This window comes from Vulpes lagopus, chromosome 21 (genome assembly GCF_018345385.1).
Source record: "Vulpes lagopus strain Blue_001 chromosome 21, ASM1834538v1, whole genome shotgun sequence".
Lineage (NCBI taxonomy): Eukaryota > Metazoa > Chordata > Mammalia > Carnivora > Canidae > Vulpes > Vulpes lagopus.
The window spans coordinates 41,834,645-41,852,318 of record NC_054844.1 but is presented as its reverse complement, the minus strand read 5'-3'; the positions used below and the strand labels follow the sequence as shown (position 1 = coordinate 41,852,318).

The 17,674-nt window shown below is 38.5% G+C and overlaps 1 protein-coding gene across 3 annotated transcripts in view; it reads right to left on the bottom strand.

Annotated features, from left to right (window-relative positions):
- Positions 1 to 2,339: 2,339 nt before the first annotated feature.
- The window catches only part of TMPRSS12 (transmembrane serine protease 12), a 28,696-nt gene continuing 13,361 nt past the window's right edge, over positions 2,340 to 17,674 (bottom strand). The window contains exons 4-5 of one of the 3 annotated variants that reach the window (XM_041736720.1): positions 6,367 to 6,509; positions 2,340 to 2,754 (exon numbers count right to left, since the gene is read on the bottom strand). In XM_041736720.1, the coding sequence (XP_041592654.1) occupies positions 2,503 to 2,754; positions 6,367 to 6,509 (395 nt within the window). In that variant the 3' untranslated portion in view covers positions 2,340 to 2,502. Of the gene's footprint in view, positions 2,755 to 5,653; positions 5,706 to 6,366; positions 6,510 to 17,674 lie in introns of those variants that run through there. The other 2 variants (XM_041736721.1, XM_041736722.1) reach the window with 2 other exon arrangements.

Below are 17,674 nucleotides of genomic sequence, written 5' to 3'. Positions count from 1 at the left end.
TGCAGTCTATAATAGTCTCTTTTGGTGGAGGGAAATGTTATATAACTGAATTCCAGTTGCCTGAAGTGAGCGCTGGGCAAAAAATAAGAAGTTGTTGGTAGAAGTTGCTCCTCCCTAATTAGAAATACATACCTAAAGAGTAATTAAGACATCCTTTTGAAGTGAAAAAACAAGAGCATCCCCCAGTGCTGTCAATATGTTTTAGAAGAGTTCCTTAATGTTAACACTCAGGGCTATCAAGTGAACCTGAATGGTACTCAGGAAATATAGGAAAAGACTAATTACTATTAAGGAATTAGGAAAAGACTACTATTATTAGGAAAAGACTAAGACTACTATTAAGACTAATAACATACATTATTATGCTGATTGCTATGCAAGTGTTACCCACTAATTCCTTATAAAACCTTGTTAATGGAAAACCTAGGGTTTCTCTTAAGAAAGGGCAGTTGAGGGCAGCCCGCATGGCTCAGTGGTTTAGCGCTGCCTTCAACCCAGGGCCTGATTCTGGAGACCCGGGATTGAGTCCCACGTTGGGCTCCCTGCATGGAGCTTGCCTATGTCTCTGCCTTTCTTTATCTGTGTGTCTCTCAAGAATAAATAAATAAAATCTTAAAAAAAAAAAAAAAAAAGAGCAGTCGATGTCCTGTCAGTGTGGCTTACAAGCCTATAAAACTCATAGTCTTCTACCTCTTGAGTGTTAAACCAGTAATGATCCCTGAGAGACTTTTTTTTGAGAGGGAGAGAGAGTGCACACACATATGTTTATGTGACCACACACAGAGAGGGGAGAGGAAGAGAGAGACTCAAGTAGGCTCCATTTTCAGCCTGGAGCCCAGTGTGGGGCTCGATCTCATGACACTGATATCATGATCTAACCAAAATCAAGAGTGGACTCAGGCTCCCTCCCCCAAGAAAATTAGTAGATGGAAAACTCATGCTTATTTTCAGTTAAATCCTGAAAGTAGGTTAAAGCAAAGCAAAATGACAACAACAAAAACAAAATGCTTGGTTTTGGTTAGTTGAATATAAAAACAAGGATGAGAAAATGATTTCTCCTTTACTACATAGGTTCCCAAAGCTCAAAGGAGATGTGAATTTATTATTATTAATATTAGATATGAATTCAATCAACTTATTCTTTTGCTTTAATAATTTAACTTATAGATTAGTCATGATAAAATTTATCCCAGGGGGATCCCTGGGTGGCGCAGCGGTTTAGCGCCTGGAGACCCAGGATCGAATCCCACGTCGGGCTCCCGGTGCATGGAGCCTGCTTCTCCCTCTGCCTGTGTCTCTGCCTCTCTCTCTCACTGTGTGCCTATCATAAATAAATAAAATTTTAAAAAAAGAAAAAAAAGAAAATTAAAAAAAATTTATCCCAGGTTGGATTCTCTCTCTTACCTAGTGAGCATTTTAGCCACTTCTCCTCATAGTTAATTTAGAGAGCCCAAGGAATACAAAATTCAGGCAATGGTATTCAAGAAAATAGGTTTAGAAAGTAGGTAAAATGCTGTAAGAAAGTCACATTACACATTTTTAAATAAAAAGTAAATTATTTGAGGGATGCCTGGGTGGCTCAGTGGTTGGGCATCTGCCTTTGGCCGGGGTCATGATCCCGGAATCCTGGGATCCAGTCCCTGAGTCCTGCATCAGGCTCCTTGCAGGGAGCCTACTTTTCCCTCTGCCTGTGTCTCTGCCTCTCTCTCTCTGTGTCTCTCATGAATAAATAAATAATATCTTTTTAAAAAAGTAAATTATTTGGGGGTATCTGAACCATTGTTCTTTTCTGGCATAAGAAGGAAGTATTGGGTGGGCAGCCTGGGTGGCTCAGCGGTTTAGTGCCGCCTTCAGCCCAGGGCGTGATCCTGGAGTCCTGGAATCAGGTCCCACGTCAGGCTCCCTCCATGGAGCCTGCTTCTCCCTCCGCCTGTGTCTCTACCTCTCTCTCTGTGTCTCTCATGAATAAATAAATAAAATCTTAAAAAAAAAAAAGAAGGGAAGTATCAATATTTTAAAAATTGTTTCAGTTAGAATTTTAAAAATAGGCAAATACTCTTTCTCCAAGTATATTTTAGAATCAGAAACAAGATGATAATTAAAAAATATATATCAAATAAATGTCTTTAAATAAAATCTAACTTAAAGGGAAATTGTTTTGATTAATAAAAGAATAACTTTCATTTTAATTATAAACTCTTTATTATTTGGCATTTATTTACATAAAGTATATATTTAATAACTGAATATTCTATACAAACTCTAGGAAAGTATTCCAAATGTGAGATTATGATTATAAAAAAAATCAAAATACATCAAAGAAGCATGTGATTCAGTGCCAAATTTATAATCAAATATTTAATATGTCACAATCCTTTTGTTCCAAAAAATGTTCACATGAGAAGTGTAAGTGGGCAGTCACTTGTCAAAAGAATAAATGATTTTCATTATGTAGAACATGGAAAGGGACACAATGTAAAATAAAGGTTCTTCAGAATTTCATTATGGAATTGCTAGCAAGACAACAGAACCTGAAGCTACAAGGACCTGTCCAAGTAGAATATTAATGTTAAATATACTTTTACTGCTTGCCCGGTACAGGTGATCTGTCAGCCACTTTTGATAGAAGGATGGCCCACAATAGACACCAGGAAAATTTTTTCGACCACAGCCATATCCGTAACTGGTAATTCCCATTACAAAAAATCGTTTATGTTCTGGAAAGTAGCACATTAATGGTCCACCACTATCACCCTATTAAAAAAGTCCCAAAATAGTGTTAGTTGCTTCTAGTAGTCTTTAAACAACAGTAAAGCTGGAATAAATTAATCACATTAGTCATACATTTACATAAATACACATTTTCCATATACTTTCAAGTTATAAAAAGCCATAGATTTTTCAGTTTTATATTCCAACTCAGACAGGAGTTGGAGGTGGTGAATAACTTCCTATCTGCATGGTTTTGAACCAGAATTTTACAAATCACATTGTTTGGATTTTTTTTTTTTTTAAGATTTTATTTATTCATGAGAGACACAGAAAGAGAGAGGCAGAGACACAGGCAGAGAGAGAAGTAGGCTCCGTGGCTGGAGCCTGATGTGAGACTCGATCCCGGGTCTCCAGGATCAGGCCCAGGGCTGAAGGCGGTGCTAAACCGCTGAGTCACCGGGGCTGCCCTGTTTGGATTTTTTTAGTATAATTATTCTGAAGAAATAATTGGGGAAATAGTATGCAAGATACTGTAAGTACTAGTAGAGTCTTTCTGTTGCTTAATGCTGTGAAAAGTGTAACTAAGATGGACAAAGGATTCTCTCTTTTTTTTTTTTAATTTTATTATTTATTCATGAGAGACAGAGAGAGAGAGAGACAGGCAGGGGGAGAAGCAGGCTCCAATGCCGGGAACCTGATTGAGGGACTTGATCCCGTAGTCCCGGGATCATACCCTGAGCCAAAGGGAGACGCTCAACCTCTGAACCACCCAGGCTTCCCTGGACGAAGCATTCTTTAAGGTGTGTGTGTGCCTTGCTAACTAGTGGAGAGGAGTGAACTGGTATCTTGCAAGAGATGGCATCTTTCTAAGTGTGAATGTTGGCAGGTGCAAGGTAACAGGAATAAACGGCTAAGGCTCTCAGTCCTATTACAAATAACAAATGTCTGGCCTGCTTTACGTAATACTGTCAGTGCACCAAAACACTCTTATGAAGGACTGGTAATCATGGAAGACAGCAAGGACACTGAGAGAACAGTTTCAGCCCCTAAAGATTAAGGACTCTTTCTTTCTTTCTTTCTTTCTTTCTTTCTTTCTTTCTTTCTTTCTTTCTTCTTTCTTTCTTTCTTTCTTTCTTTTCTTCTTTCTTTCTTCCTTCCTTCCTTCCTTCCTTTCTTCTTTCTTTCTTTCTTTCTTTCTTTCTTTCTTTCTTTCTTTCTTCTTTCTTCTTTCTTTCTTTCTTCTTTCTTTTTCTTTCTTTCTTTCTTTCTTTCTTTTTTTTTTAAGATTTTACGTATCTATTCATGAGACACACACACACACACACACACACACACACACACACACAGAGGTAGAGACATGGGCAGAGGGAGAAGCAGGCTCCCTGCAGGGAGCCTGATGTGGGACTGGATCCCTGGACTCCAGGATCAAGCCCTGGGCCAAAGGCAGGCGCTCAACCGCTGAGTCACCCAGGCGTCCCAAGGATTGTCTGTCTGTCTTTCTTTCTTTTTCTTTTTTTAAAGATTTAATTTATTTATTCATGAGAGACACACACACACACACACACACACACACAGAGAAAGAGAGACGTGGGCAGAGGGAGAAGTAGGCTCCTTGGGGGGAACCTGATGTGGGACTCAATCCCAGGACCCTGGGATCATGACCTGAGCCAAAGGCAGATGCTCAACGACTGAGCCACCCAGGTGCCCTAAGGACTGTATTTCTAAGATGTTTTCAGCTTCTCTCTATAAGGCAGGCATGGAATAGTTATTTTTTGATAACAAGGATGTTTTGCTTATGAATGCAATTCAATTAGATTAGATTCTCTACTGTTTTATTCAGCAAAATTTTGAAAGCAAAGGACACTGGAAAGATAAACCCTGGATTACAGAAACCAGAATAAGTAGGAAAAGGTTAGAGCATGGGGGTACCACTTGGGAGTGAAGTGCTGATATATTTAGAAGTAGTGAAGAAAAGAGGGATAAAGAAATATTCAGAAAGTACAAGAGACAAAACAAAACAAAACAAAAAAGATAAATCAACTTCATAAAAATAAAAAACTTCTATGCTACAAATGGTATCATCAGGGAAATGAAAAGAGAGACCACAGAATGGGAGAAGATACTGGCTAACCACGTATCTGGTAAGAGACATGTATATAGAATATATTAAAAAGTGCTTATGACTCAATAACAAAAAAGATAAATGACTCAATCTAAAAATGGGCAAGGGCAGCCCCGGTGGCGCAGCGGTTTAGCGCTGCCTGCAGCCCGGGATTTGATCCTGGGGACCCTGGATCAACTCCCACGTCGGGCTCCCTGCATGGAGCCTTCTTCTCCTTCTGCCTGTGCCTCTGCCCCTCTCTCTCTCTGTGTCTCTATGAATAAATAAATAAAATCTTAAATAAATAAATAAAAATAAAAAAATAAAAATGGGCAAAAGAGGAATAGACATTTCTCCAAAGAAGACGTACAAATGACTGGCCAATAAGCACATGAAAAACTCCACATCATTAGTCACCAGGAAAATGTAAATTAAACCCACAATGAAATGCCACTTCACACCCACAAGGATGGCTATGATCAAAAAGACAGTAACGAATGCAGACAAGGATGTGGAAAAATTGGAGTCTTCGTATGGCTGATGAGAACGTAAAGTAGTGCAGCCACTCTGGATAGTTTGGCCATTCTTCAAAATGTGAAACATTCACCCAGAAATTCCAGTCCTAGGTGAAATTTCCAAGAGAAACAAAAACATATCTATGCATAGACAATGTATACACAAACATGTATACCGATAGTATTCATAATAGTAAAAAAGTGTAAATAGCTCCTATCTCAGGACTCCTGGGTGGCTCAATGGTTGAGTGTCTGCCTTCGGCTCAGGGTGGGATCCCAGGATCCAGAATCGAGTCCTGCATCGGGCTCTCCACAGGGAACCTGCTTCTCCCTCTGCCTGTGTCTCTGTGTGTCTCTCATGAATAAATAAATAAAATCTAAAAAAAAAAAAAATAGCTCAAATCTCCATCAACTTATGAATGGGTAAAATGAGGCACATCCATACAATGGAATATTATTTGGCAATAAAATGAATAAAGTATTAATACATGCTACAATATGGGTGAACCCTGGAAACATTGTAAGTGGAAGAAGCCAATCACAAAAGACGGCATATTGAATGATTCCATTCATACAAAATTTCCAGAATAGGCAAATCTATAGGGATTAGTGGTTGCTCAGGTCCAGGGGCAGGTGGGAAGAGAATGGGGAGTGATCTGTAATATGTAGAGGCTTCTTTTCGGGTTGATAAAAATGTTCTAAAATTAGATTATGATGATGGTTGTACTGTTCTGTAAATATACCAAAAACCCATTGAGTTGTACACTTTAAATGGGTGAATTGCATATATGTAAATTATTATCTCAATAAAGGTAGTAATAAAAAAAGAAATATTCCAGGCAGATTTTGCCTAAAGTTGACCATGAAACCAAGGAATCAGGAAAGCAAGAGGATTTGGATTGTTGGAATGTAGTTAAAAAGGAGAAAAAATAATTTAGTACTTGATAATTAAGACCTCACCAGAAAGTGTTCAAAGGCCTTGTCGAAGTTTCTTTCTAGCTTTAGAAAATATTTCAAAGGAAAATCATTTGGTCTTACCCTGCAAGTATCAAAAATCCCATCTTCAGCACCTGCGCAAAATGAAGTGTTAGGAATAAATTTCCCATAACTCTGCTCAGAACCACAAATCTTACGAGAGATATAATGCACTTCTGCTTCCTGTAACACATCTGTAATATTACCTGTTAACAAAAAAAATAACAGTAAATGATTTTGGAGAGAAGGCATTTTGACAGTAATATAAAATGTTCGTGTTGAATAGGTTTTCTTTCCAAAGTGGTTCAACAACTAGGTAAAGCCGTATCCATAAATGCATGCATGTCTAAGAAGACTGTGGAAGAATGGTCACCAGATGTTAATTATCTCTAGAGAGTAGGAATTTCAGGTTATTATTGTTATTTTTGCTTTCCTCTGCTTCTTGAAAGTCTCTCAAAAGTCTCTACTTTAAAAAAAAAAAGATTTATTTATTTATTTGTGAGGAGGCAGAAGGAGAGGGAGAGAGAGAATCTCAAGCCTGTTTCCCGCTGAGCACAGAGCCCCACGTGGGGCTCGATCTCACAGCCCTGAGCTCATGAGCCCAGTGGAAACCAAGAATTGGATGCCCAGTCAACTGTGCCATTCAGGTGTCCCAAGAATCTATACTTTTTTTTTTTTTTAAGATTTTATCTATTTATTCATGACAGACATAGAGAGAGAGGCAGAGACACAAGCAGAGGGAAAAGCAGGCTCCATGCAGGGAGCCTGACTTGGGCCTTGATCCCGGGTCTCCAGGATCACACCCTGGGCCGAAGGCAGCACTAAACCGCTGAGCCACTGGGGCTGCCCAGGATCTATACTTTTCACAAAACAAGGCTATTTAAAAATTGTCAAGGGCCAAGGAGGTAAATGCTGAGATTAGTCTCAGGGTGTAAGTTGTGAATAATTTTTATTAAATTTTCCGAATGCTAAGTCTTGAAGGATGGTCTACATTGCAAATGAAGCAGATTTTTAGTTCATATACTCCCTTAACTTCTCTGTTAATTCCTGGACATAACTGGTTCTTTGCTATGGAAAAAAATAGGAAAATAAAGGTTAACACTTCAGGAACTATTAAAGGACAGATTATTGTAAGATTTATCCAGAGAGAAGCTTCTGTAACAGCAGCATCTGATCTTATCAGCCTATCTCCGAGTTGCTGTTGTCACATATGGTACTTGAGTATTTTGTGTGCCCTGCATCCTTCCCCATTGTCCCCTTGGCTGTAGCTGGGCAGATGACCTAACTATTCCATTCCTAGAACTGTTCCATTCCATTCTCCTAGGACACTGATTGTATTATATTAAGTATAAATCTAGCCAGTTGGGCTGCTTCCCTAGCACTGTTTTAACTGTAGCTGCTGGAGGAAAACCTTTTCCACTATCGTCACATGACTGCTTAGTTTCTAAGTTCAAAGCAGCCTGCAGCCAAACTTGAACTTTATGATGACAGGCAGCCCGAGAAAATAATCTATATGCAGAAAGAACAGGCACAGGAAATAGAAATAAAATATGCCCTAATGGCATGCGGATTCTCAGAGGCTTCTCAGAGGCCAGCCCTTTATTTAAAAATAATTAAGGTAATATTGGCTGCATATATAAACAAATATTTGTAACATAGAAGTTATAGGCTGTAATAATGAACACCTGTGAACCTACCACCCAATTTACACATCTGAACAATACTAATACCAATACCATATTGGTGTAGAGCTCTTAAAAATAACTAGAGATTTTCAAAGTGAATGAGACAGAGAGCTGAGAAACAGATGTCTGGTTTTCTTTTCTGTTCCCTGGTCACTTAGAATATCTTTGCACAAATATAACAGAGACTAATTAGTATAGCTTTAAAATAAACCTCGATTTCTGGATGGCAACTCCTCCAACATATTTTTCTTTTGGAGGAGTGTCTTGGCTATGCTTGGGTCTTTTAAAATGAGCTTTTTAATTCTCTCAAAACTCATGTTAGGGTTTATCATTCCTTGTTTTTGTTTTGTTTTCAATTTTTCAGATAGAATTGACACCTTTATGACATTGAGTTGTTCTATTCAAGCATAAAGTTATATCATTCCATTTACTTAGGTATTCTTTAGTGTCTCAAAAATGTTTTAGGATCTTTTCCATAAAAGGCCTGCTATCTTTTGTTAGATTTGGTTTTAGCTACCTAATCAGTTTGGTATTATTGTAAACATTAACTTTTATTAACTTTCTTCAACATTCTATTTTGAAAAATTTGAAAACTAAAGCAAATATGAAAGAATTTCTCAGTAAACAGCCATATGCCAACCTCCTATAGATTCTTTAGTATTTTTGTTTCATCTGTTGTTATTTTAAAAAGATAGATTTATGTATGTATGTGTATTTTAGACGGGCAAGGGGGAGAGAGAGAGAGAGGGAGAGAAAGAACCTCATGCAGACTCCACATTGAGCGCACAGCCTGACCTGGGGCTCGATCTCACTACCCTGAGGTCATGACTTGAACCAAAATCAAGAGTTGGATGCTTAACTGACCAAGCTACCCAGGTGCTCCTGTATTTATTTTGGCAACTTGTGATTTAGATATAATTTCAAAATAATAGAGAAGTACCAGGAGTAGTACAAGGAACTGTCAAATACCTTTTACTCAGATTCAACAATTGTTTACTTTCGTCACACTTGCATTATCATTTGTATTGTGTGTGTGTATATAAATTTTTCTGAATCATTTGAGAGTGAATGGCAGACAATGTGCTCCTAAGTCCTTAAATACTTTTGTGTGTATTTCTTAAGAACAAGGACATTTTCTTACATAACCACAGTACATTTATTAAGATCAGGAAATTTAACACTGGTACAGTACTATTAACTAATTCATGTTTAATCTCCAAGTATTTTTGGATTTGCCAGGTATCTTTTTGTTATTGGTTTATAGTTTAATTTCATTGTTTATAGTTTAATTCCTTTAAATTACTTTCTGTCTCTATGATTTCTTCATTCTGGACATCTCATCATATAAATAGGATCATACAATATGTGGGCTTTTATGTTGACCTTATTTAACTTAGCATAATGTTGTAGCATGAATCATTGCTTTGTTTCTTTTAATGGCTAGATAATATCCATTGTACGAATATATTCCTTTTTGTTTATCCATTTACCCATTGATAGATCTTTAGGTGTTTTGTTCGTTTTCGTTTTTTATTTTGAATAGTGCTGCTATGAGCATTTGAGTACAGGTTTTTGTGTGGACATGTTTTCATTTCTCTTGGGTATATACCTAGGAGTGGAATTTCTTCTTCTTTTTTTTTTAAGATTGTATTTATTTATTCATGAGAGACAGAGAGAGAGAGAGAGGCAGAGACACAGGCAGGCAGAGGGAGAAGCAGGCTCCATGCAGGAAGCCCAACGTGGGGCCCGATCCTGGGACCCGATCCTGGGACTTGAGGATCATGCCCTGGGTCGAAGGCAGGTGCTAAACTGCTGAGCCACCGGGCTGCCCTAGGAGTGGAATTTCTGAGTCATATGGTAACTATATATTTAAAACTTTGGGAAAAAAAAAAGAAGAAAATTAAAACTTTGAGGAACTACCAAGCTGTATTCCATTTTATATTCCCACCGGCAATGAATAAGTGTTCCACTTTCTTCACATCCTTGTCAACACGTTTCTAACTTTTGACTATAGACATCCTCATGGGTGTGACATCTGTTAACTTTGAAAATTACATTTCCTAACTATTGAGAGTGTATAAAAATGAAATAGATTTTGGTATTTTGGTTTTATATCTGGACATTTTACTCGACTATTAATTCCAGTGTCTTATAGATTCTTTATTAATGCAGATGGTCACATCACCTGGGAATAATGACTCTTTTATTATTACCTAAGTCATACGTTTTCATCTTTTTCCAGTATTACTACACATGGTAGAACCTCTACTACAATATTGATGACAGTAGTGATGGTGGAGAAAGTTGTTCCTGATTTTAAAAGAAATGTTTTTCTGTAATAATGATGTTCTGTAGTCTGGAGGTTGATACCCTTACTCAGGTTCTGGAAATTCACTTCCACCTCTCGATTGTTATGTTTGTTTTTTAAGATTTATTTATTCATGAAAGACACACAGAGAGAGGCAGAGACATAGGTAAAGGGAAAAGCAGATTCTCTGAAGGGAGACTAATGTGGGACTCGATCCCAGGACCCTGGGATCACGACCTGAGCCAAAGGCAGATGTTCAACCACTGGGCCCCCCAGGTGTCCCTTGACTGTTTTGTTTTGTTTTGGCTGTTGTGTTTTTAACAGGGCTTTTTCTGTACCTATTGGGATAATCATGTTTTTTAAAAAAATCCTTTGGTCAGGGACGCCTGGTTGGCTCAGTGATTGAGCATCTCCCTTTGGCTCAGGGCGCGATCCTGGAGTCACAGGATGGAGTCCCACATCGGGCTCCCTGCATGGAGCCTGCTTCTCCCTCTGCCTGTGTCTCTGCCTTTTTCTATGTCTCTCATGAATAAATAAAATCTTAAAAAAAAAAAAAACCCTTTGATCAGTTAATGAGGTCAACTACATAAAGAGACTCTAACATGAAACCATCCTTTTTTTTTTTAAATTTTTATTTATGATACTCACAGAGAGAGAGAGAGAGAGAGAGAGAGAGGCAGAGACACAGGCAGAGGGAGAAGCAGGCTCCATGTACTGGGAGCCCGATGTGGGATTCGATCCCGGGTCTCCAGGATCGCGCCCTGGGCCAAAGGCAGGCGCCAAACCACTGCGCCACCCAGGGATCCCAAAACCATCCTTAAATTCCTTGGATAAACTCATCTTGATTATGTTGAATTCTATTTATACTACTCTTGATAGATTCGGTGTCAGCACAGAGCCTGACACAGGGCTCAATCTCATGACCCTGAGATCATGACTTGAGCCAACATCAAGAGTCGGACACTTAACTGAGCCACCCAGGCGTCCTCAGTCAGTTTTCAAATCTACCTTGACTTCCACTTTTTTTGTGAGTTCTCTCGAATTTTCTCCACACATGTATGGTTTCCCAGTACGGCAAGAATGTTTGGAGAGCTTACTGAGCCATTCTATAGCTCTCTCATTTCTGGGATTGTTCTGTCAAATTTCTCACTGCTATTGCCGGCTACATCTAGGACTATGATCCCAGGCCAGTAGAGTTGTGGATCTTCCCCATTTGTATCTTGCTGCTGAGTTCATTACTTTTATTGATAATGATGCTAGCCTGGATTTTCAACTGCTTTTCCAAATAGAGTTCATATCCTCTGGCAACAAGATTCTGTTCTTCACGGGCCTAGGTAAAACTACTGCACTCACTGACTGATCTGAGAAGGGAGTTGCAAGCACCCAAAAGCAAGAAAACCAAAAATTCCTCTTTTAACCCCAATTTATAGCTGTTTATAATAAACAAATATTCCTCAATCTGTCGTGTTCTTTGGTTGATTTTCAGGACCCCGAAATGGTTGGTTTTGACAATTTTGTCCAGTTTACATTTATTTGGGGGAAGAGGACTTGCAGACTTCCCCATGCCATCACAACCAAAATTCCCATTCCTTTTATTGTTTGTAACTTGATCATAATCAGATTTCATACTTTGTACATTACCTATCCTTTGAACTTTTAGTTTTGCTTTATGGCCTAATAAGTAGTCAATTTTTTAAAAAAAAGATTGATTTGAGAGAAGGTGTGCATATAAGTGGGGGGAGAGGCAGAGGAAGAGAATCTTCAAGCCTACTCCTTGCTGAGTGAGGAGCCTGACTTGTGGGGCTTGATCTCACAACCTTTGGGATTATAACGTGAGCTGAAAACCAAGAGTTGGACACTTAACCAACTGAACCACCCAGGTGCCCCAAGTGGTCAATTTTTATAAAGATTCCACCTGCACTTGAGAAGATAAAAAGCCTCTGAATTTTTGAGTGCATGGATTTGGCTATTAAATCAAGCTGGCTAATTATGTTGCTCAAATATTCCAAATCTTTATTAAGTTTTCATCTGTTTGATTTGGTAAGAATAAAAAAGAGAGTTGTATTCTCTACTATCATAAAGGAGTTCTAACATTTGTCGCACAATTCTATTTTTCCTTAATATTATCTGGGTCCTATTTATTAGGATCAGAAGTCCAGAATTGTTCTAGCTTCTTGGTGAGTTGAAGCTTTTCTAAATAAAAATGACCTTCTTGGAATCCCTGGGTGGCACAGTGGTTTAGCGCCTGTCTTTGGCCCAGGGCGCGATCTTGGAGACCCGGGATCGAATCCCACATCGGGCTCCCGGTGCATGGAGCCTGCTTCTCTGCCTCTCTCTTTCTCTCTATCATAAATAAATAAAGTTAAAAAAAAATTTAAAAAAAAATAAAAATGACCTTCTTTATCCCTCTTTTGCCTTTAAAGTCTATTTTGCCAACAATTTGTATAGTGATACTAGCTTTCTTTTAATTTTACTTGATATATTTACTATTGTTTTATTTCAATCCTTCCATATCCTTACATTTTAGGTATCCCTCGAGGTAAGCTGGATCTCCTACTCCCTAATCTGATTAACTGTCTTTTAACTAGTGGTTTGGTCCATTAACATTTATTGTGATTATGAATATATTTAGGTTTGTTTCTACTGTCTTATTTTATGCTTTTTCTCACTTTTCCTAAGCTGATTTCTCCTTTCTTAAGATTTTGTCTTTATTTTCTTATTCCAAATGTTACTTATTCCAAGTTTTATATCCTCTATTTCTATTATTGAAATTTGACCAATCATGCTTAAATCTAATATTAATTAGTATCTTAACACTTCTGAATAATAATATACTGAGACCACTTTAACTCTGATCCATTCTGAAATACAGGCTTTCCCCCCAATATTTAGGTATCTTTTTTTAATTCCATGAATTATACATTATATTGACATTGCACTATTGACATTATTGACCAGATAATTCTTTGTTGTGAAGGGTGAGAGGACTATCCTGTGCACTGAAGGATGATGAGCAGTATTCCTGGCTTCTACCAAGATGCCAGTAACCTACTTACAGCCTGCCCAGTAGTAACAAACAAAATTTTCTCCAGACAGTACCAAATGTCCTGTGGGGACAAAATAGTCCCTAGGTGAGAACCACTGTTGTATACAGTATTTATTTATATTTACCTATATAGTTATCTATTTTTTTGCTCACTTCTGCATTACATACCTCCTTTGTGGCATCATTCTCCTTTCTGATGCATTTATTTCCTTTGGTGAAAGATTATTGGTGGTAAATCAGTTTTAGTTCACTCTTATTCTCCAATGATACTAATTGGATACATAATTATAGGTTTATTTATTTTCTCTCAGTATTTTTTTAAAGATTTTATTTATTTCTTCGTGAGAGGCAGAGAGAGCGAGAGAGAGAGAGAGAGAGAGGCAGAGACACAGGCAGAGGGAGAAGCAGGCTCATGCAGGGAGCCCGATGTGGGACTCGATCTCGGGTCCCCAGGATCATGCGCTGATCCGAAGGTAGACGCTCAACTGCAGAGCCACCCAAGCGTCCCTTCTCTCAGTATTTGACCATGATATTTCATTGTATTTTGACTGTCATTGCTTTCAAGTTTTCTGAAGGCTAACCTGTAGTTATTTTGTAAGGATTTTTTTTTTTTTCTGGCTGTATCCAGATCTCTTGTTTTTGTTCTGCAACTTCACTACAATGTATGAAAAGGAATTGTATTTTGTTTCAGTTCATGGATATCTGGATTCATGTCTTCCATCAGTTATAGACAAATTTCAACCCAAATCCATTGAATATTGCCTCTCCTCTATTCTCTTCATTCATTCTTTCTAACATTCTCATTAGATGTATATTTGACTTTCTTATTCCATCTTTTTTTTTTTCATTCCATCCTTCTTATACTTTACTGTCATAATCTTTTTTTTCCTCTGTGCCAGTCTAGGCAATTTCTTCAGGTATATCTTCCAGCTCACAAATTTTCTCTTCAGCTGAGTCTGATAATTTGTCCAGTGAGTTACAAACTTTAGCAGTTACATTTTTTGTTTTTATTTTATTTATTTATTTATTTATTTAAATTAATTAATTAATTATTTCATGAATGAGAGACACAGAGAGAGAGAGAGGCAGAGACACAGGCAGAGGGAGAAGCAGGCTCCGTGCAGGGAGCCTGATGGGAGACCCAATCCTGGGACCCCAGGATCACACCCTGGGCTGAAGGCTGGCGCCAAACCACTGAGCCACCTAGGGAATCCCCGCGCGCCCCCCCCCCCCTTTTTTTCATTTTTAAAGATCCTATTTGGTTCTCTTTCGGAGGAGGGTCAACAGGAGAGGAAAAGAGAGAAACCCAAGTAGGCTCCATACCTAGCATGGTCCCTGACACAAGGCTGAATCTCACAACCCTGAGATCATGACCCGTGCTGAAATCGAGTTGGATGCTTAACCAACTGAGCCACCCAGGCACCCCTGGTTCTCTTTTAAATCTGCCTGGTCGGGATGCCTGGGTGGCTCAGTGGTTGAGCGTCTGCCTTCAGCTCAGGGCGTGATCCTGGAGTCACAGGATCAAGTCCCACATCAGGCTCCCGCATGGAGTCTGCAGCTCCCTCTGCCTGTGTGTGTCTCTGCCTCTCTCTCTCTGTATCACTCATGAATAAAAAAATAAATCTGCCTGGTCATTCTAGATAGTCTATTGTTTATTTCTAATTCTACTTTTTTTAAAAAAAAATATTTTATTTATTTATTCATGAGAGACACAGAGAGAGAGACAGAGGCAGAGGGAGAGGCAGGCTCCATGCAGGGAGCCCGATGCGGGACTTGATCCCAGGACCCCAGGATCATGCCCTGGGCCAAAGGCAGGTGCTAAACCATTGAGCCACCCAGGGATCCCCTAATTCTACTTTTTAAAGTCTTCAAACAATTTACATATACTTGTTTTGTATTCTATACCTAAAATATTAGTATCTGAGATCCTTGGAGGATCTGTTATTTCTGTTGACTTTCATTATTATGATTTTTCTCTTGATGTGTTTGGTAAACTTTGTAAGCTAGATCTGGTTGACTTTAATTTGTGGAATCCTAAGTATTTCTGACTTGGCACTAATTTAGTCCATTGAGTTTATGTCAAATATTGTATTTTTTAATTATTTTTTTTGAGAGAGCACACACATGAACTGAGGGGGAAGGGCAGAGGGAGAGAATCTTAAGCAGGCTCTATGCCCAGCATGGATCCTGACATAGGCTTGATCTCACAACCCTGAGATCATGACCTAAGCCAAAGTCAAGAGTCAGACACTTAACTGAGCCACCCAGGTGCTCCTCAATTATTGTATTTTTTAATTATTATAACTGTTTAGTTTTTTCATAGCTCCTTTTTATTCATATATTTTTTAAAGATTTTATTTATTTATTCATGTGAGACACACACAGAGAGAGAGGCAGAGACACAGGCAGAAGGAGAAGCAGGCCCCATGCAGGGAGCCTGATGTGGGACTCGATCCTGGAACTCCAGGATCACGCCCTGAGCCAAAGGCAGACGCTCAAGCGCTGAGCCACCCAGGTGTCCCTTTATTCATATTTTTAAGCATATCTTTTATTTCTTATAATACATTAAAACACTTTTTTATTATTTGATCTCAACATCTGAAATTTTTGTGGGTCTTATTTAGATGTCTACTGTTTCTGCTCTCACTCATAATGCCTTGTTTGCTTTGGTGTTTAGTAATTTTTACAATTATAATCCATTTTCATTGAAACTTTATCAGGTGGAATTCTTTTGAGGTCTTAGATAAAATTCAGTTTCTGTACAAATGATTTGTATTTGATCCTCTCAGGAACCTAGAGACCTTATCAGCCTATGACCTATTTAAGCTAAATCCTAAGCTTGAATCTATTCAGAATGATTTGGGGGAAACAACTCCATTTGAGTGGTATTTGTAATTACATGTTTTCTTGGAAAATTTCTACTTTTTTCCCCCTTCAATTAAGCAGTTTTCCTAGAAATCCTGGAGGTAGGGGTGGAGGTTGAGGATGCTTTGGTTATATCTTGTTTAAAAAAAAAAAAAAACTTTATTTCAAAAGAATTATAGTCATAGGAAGTTGCAAAGATAGTGAGGTACAGTGCACTTGTTATCCTATTTCCTGCAATGTTTACATCTGTGTAACTGAAGAGATACAATATCAAAATCAAGAAACTGACATTGGTACAATGTGAGTATGTGTAGATCTGTGCCACTTTATTGTATGTGTACATTCTTATAATTGCCTCCACAATTAAGGTATAGAACTATTTCACCATCACAAAGATCTCCTTCAGGCTACCTAATCGTCTTACACCTAGCATCGTGTAATTAGTTCTCCATCTCTGTAATTTTGCCATTTTGAGAATGGTATATAAATGGAATCATACAGTACATGCCCTTTGAAAATGGCTTTTTTTTTCACCCAGCATAATGCCATCTAAGTTGATGCATGGGGCAGCCCAGGTGGCTCAGCGGTGTAGCACCGACTTCAGCCCGGGGCGTGATCCTGGAGACCTGAAATCGAGTCCCACACTGGGCTCCCTGCATGGAGCCTGCTTCTCCCTCTGCCTGTGTCTCTGCCTCTCTCTCCCTGTGTCTCTCATGAATAAATAAATAAAATCTTTAAAAAAAAATAAGTTGATGCATGTATAATGCATATAATTTTTAACTGTTTAGGGATCCCTGGGTGGCGCAGCAGTTTAGTGCCTGCCTTTGGCCCAGGGCGTGATTCTGGAGACCCGGGATCGAATCCCACGTCGGGCTCCCGGTGCATGGAGCCTGCTTCTCCCTCTGCCTCTCTCTCTCTCTCTGTGTGTGTGACTATCATAAATAAATAAAAATTAAAAAAAAAAACTTAAAAAAAATTTTAACTGTTTAGTATCATTCCATGTTAAGGATATGCTACAATTTGTTTAGTCATTCATCTAATTAAGGAAGGACATTTAGTTTTTCCCAGCTTTTGGATATCACAAATAAAGCTTTTATGAACATTTGTTAACAGGTTTTGTATGGACCTGTTTTCATTTCTCTGGAATAAATGTACAAGAGTGTGATTGCTGGGTCATATATGTATGTTTGTGTGTGTGTTTTTAAGAAACTATATCTCTGGTGTTTGGTGCATACACATATAGGATTGCTATGTCTCTTTTGTGGATTTTTTTATATCATTATTATGTTCCTTACTGTCCCTAGTAGTTTTATTTGTTTTTTTTTTTTTTTAAGATTTTATTTATTTATTCATGAGAGACATAGACACAGGCAGAGAGAGAAGCAGGCTCCATGCAGGGAGCCTGATGTGGGACTCGATCCTGGGACCCCCAAGATCACACCCCGGGACGAAGGCAGGCACCAAACC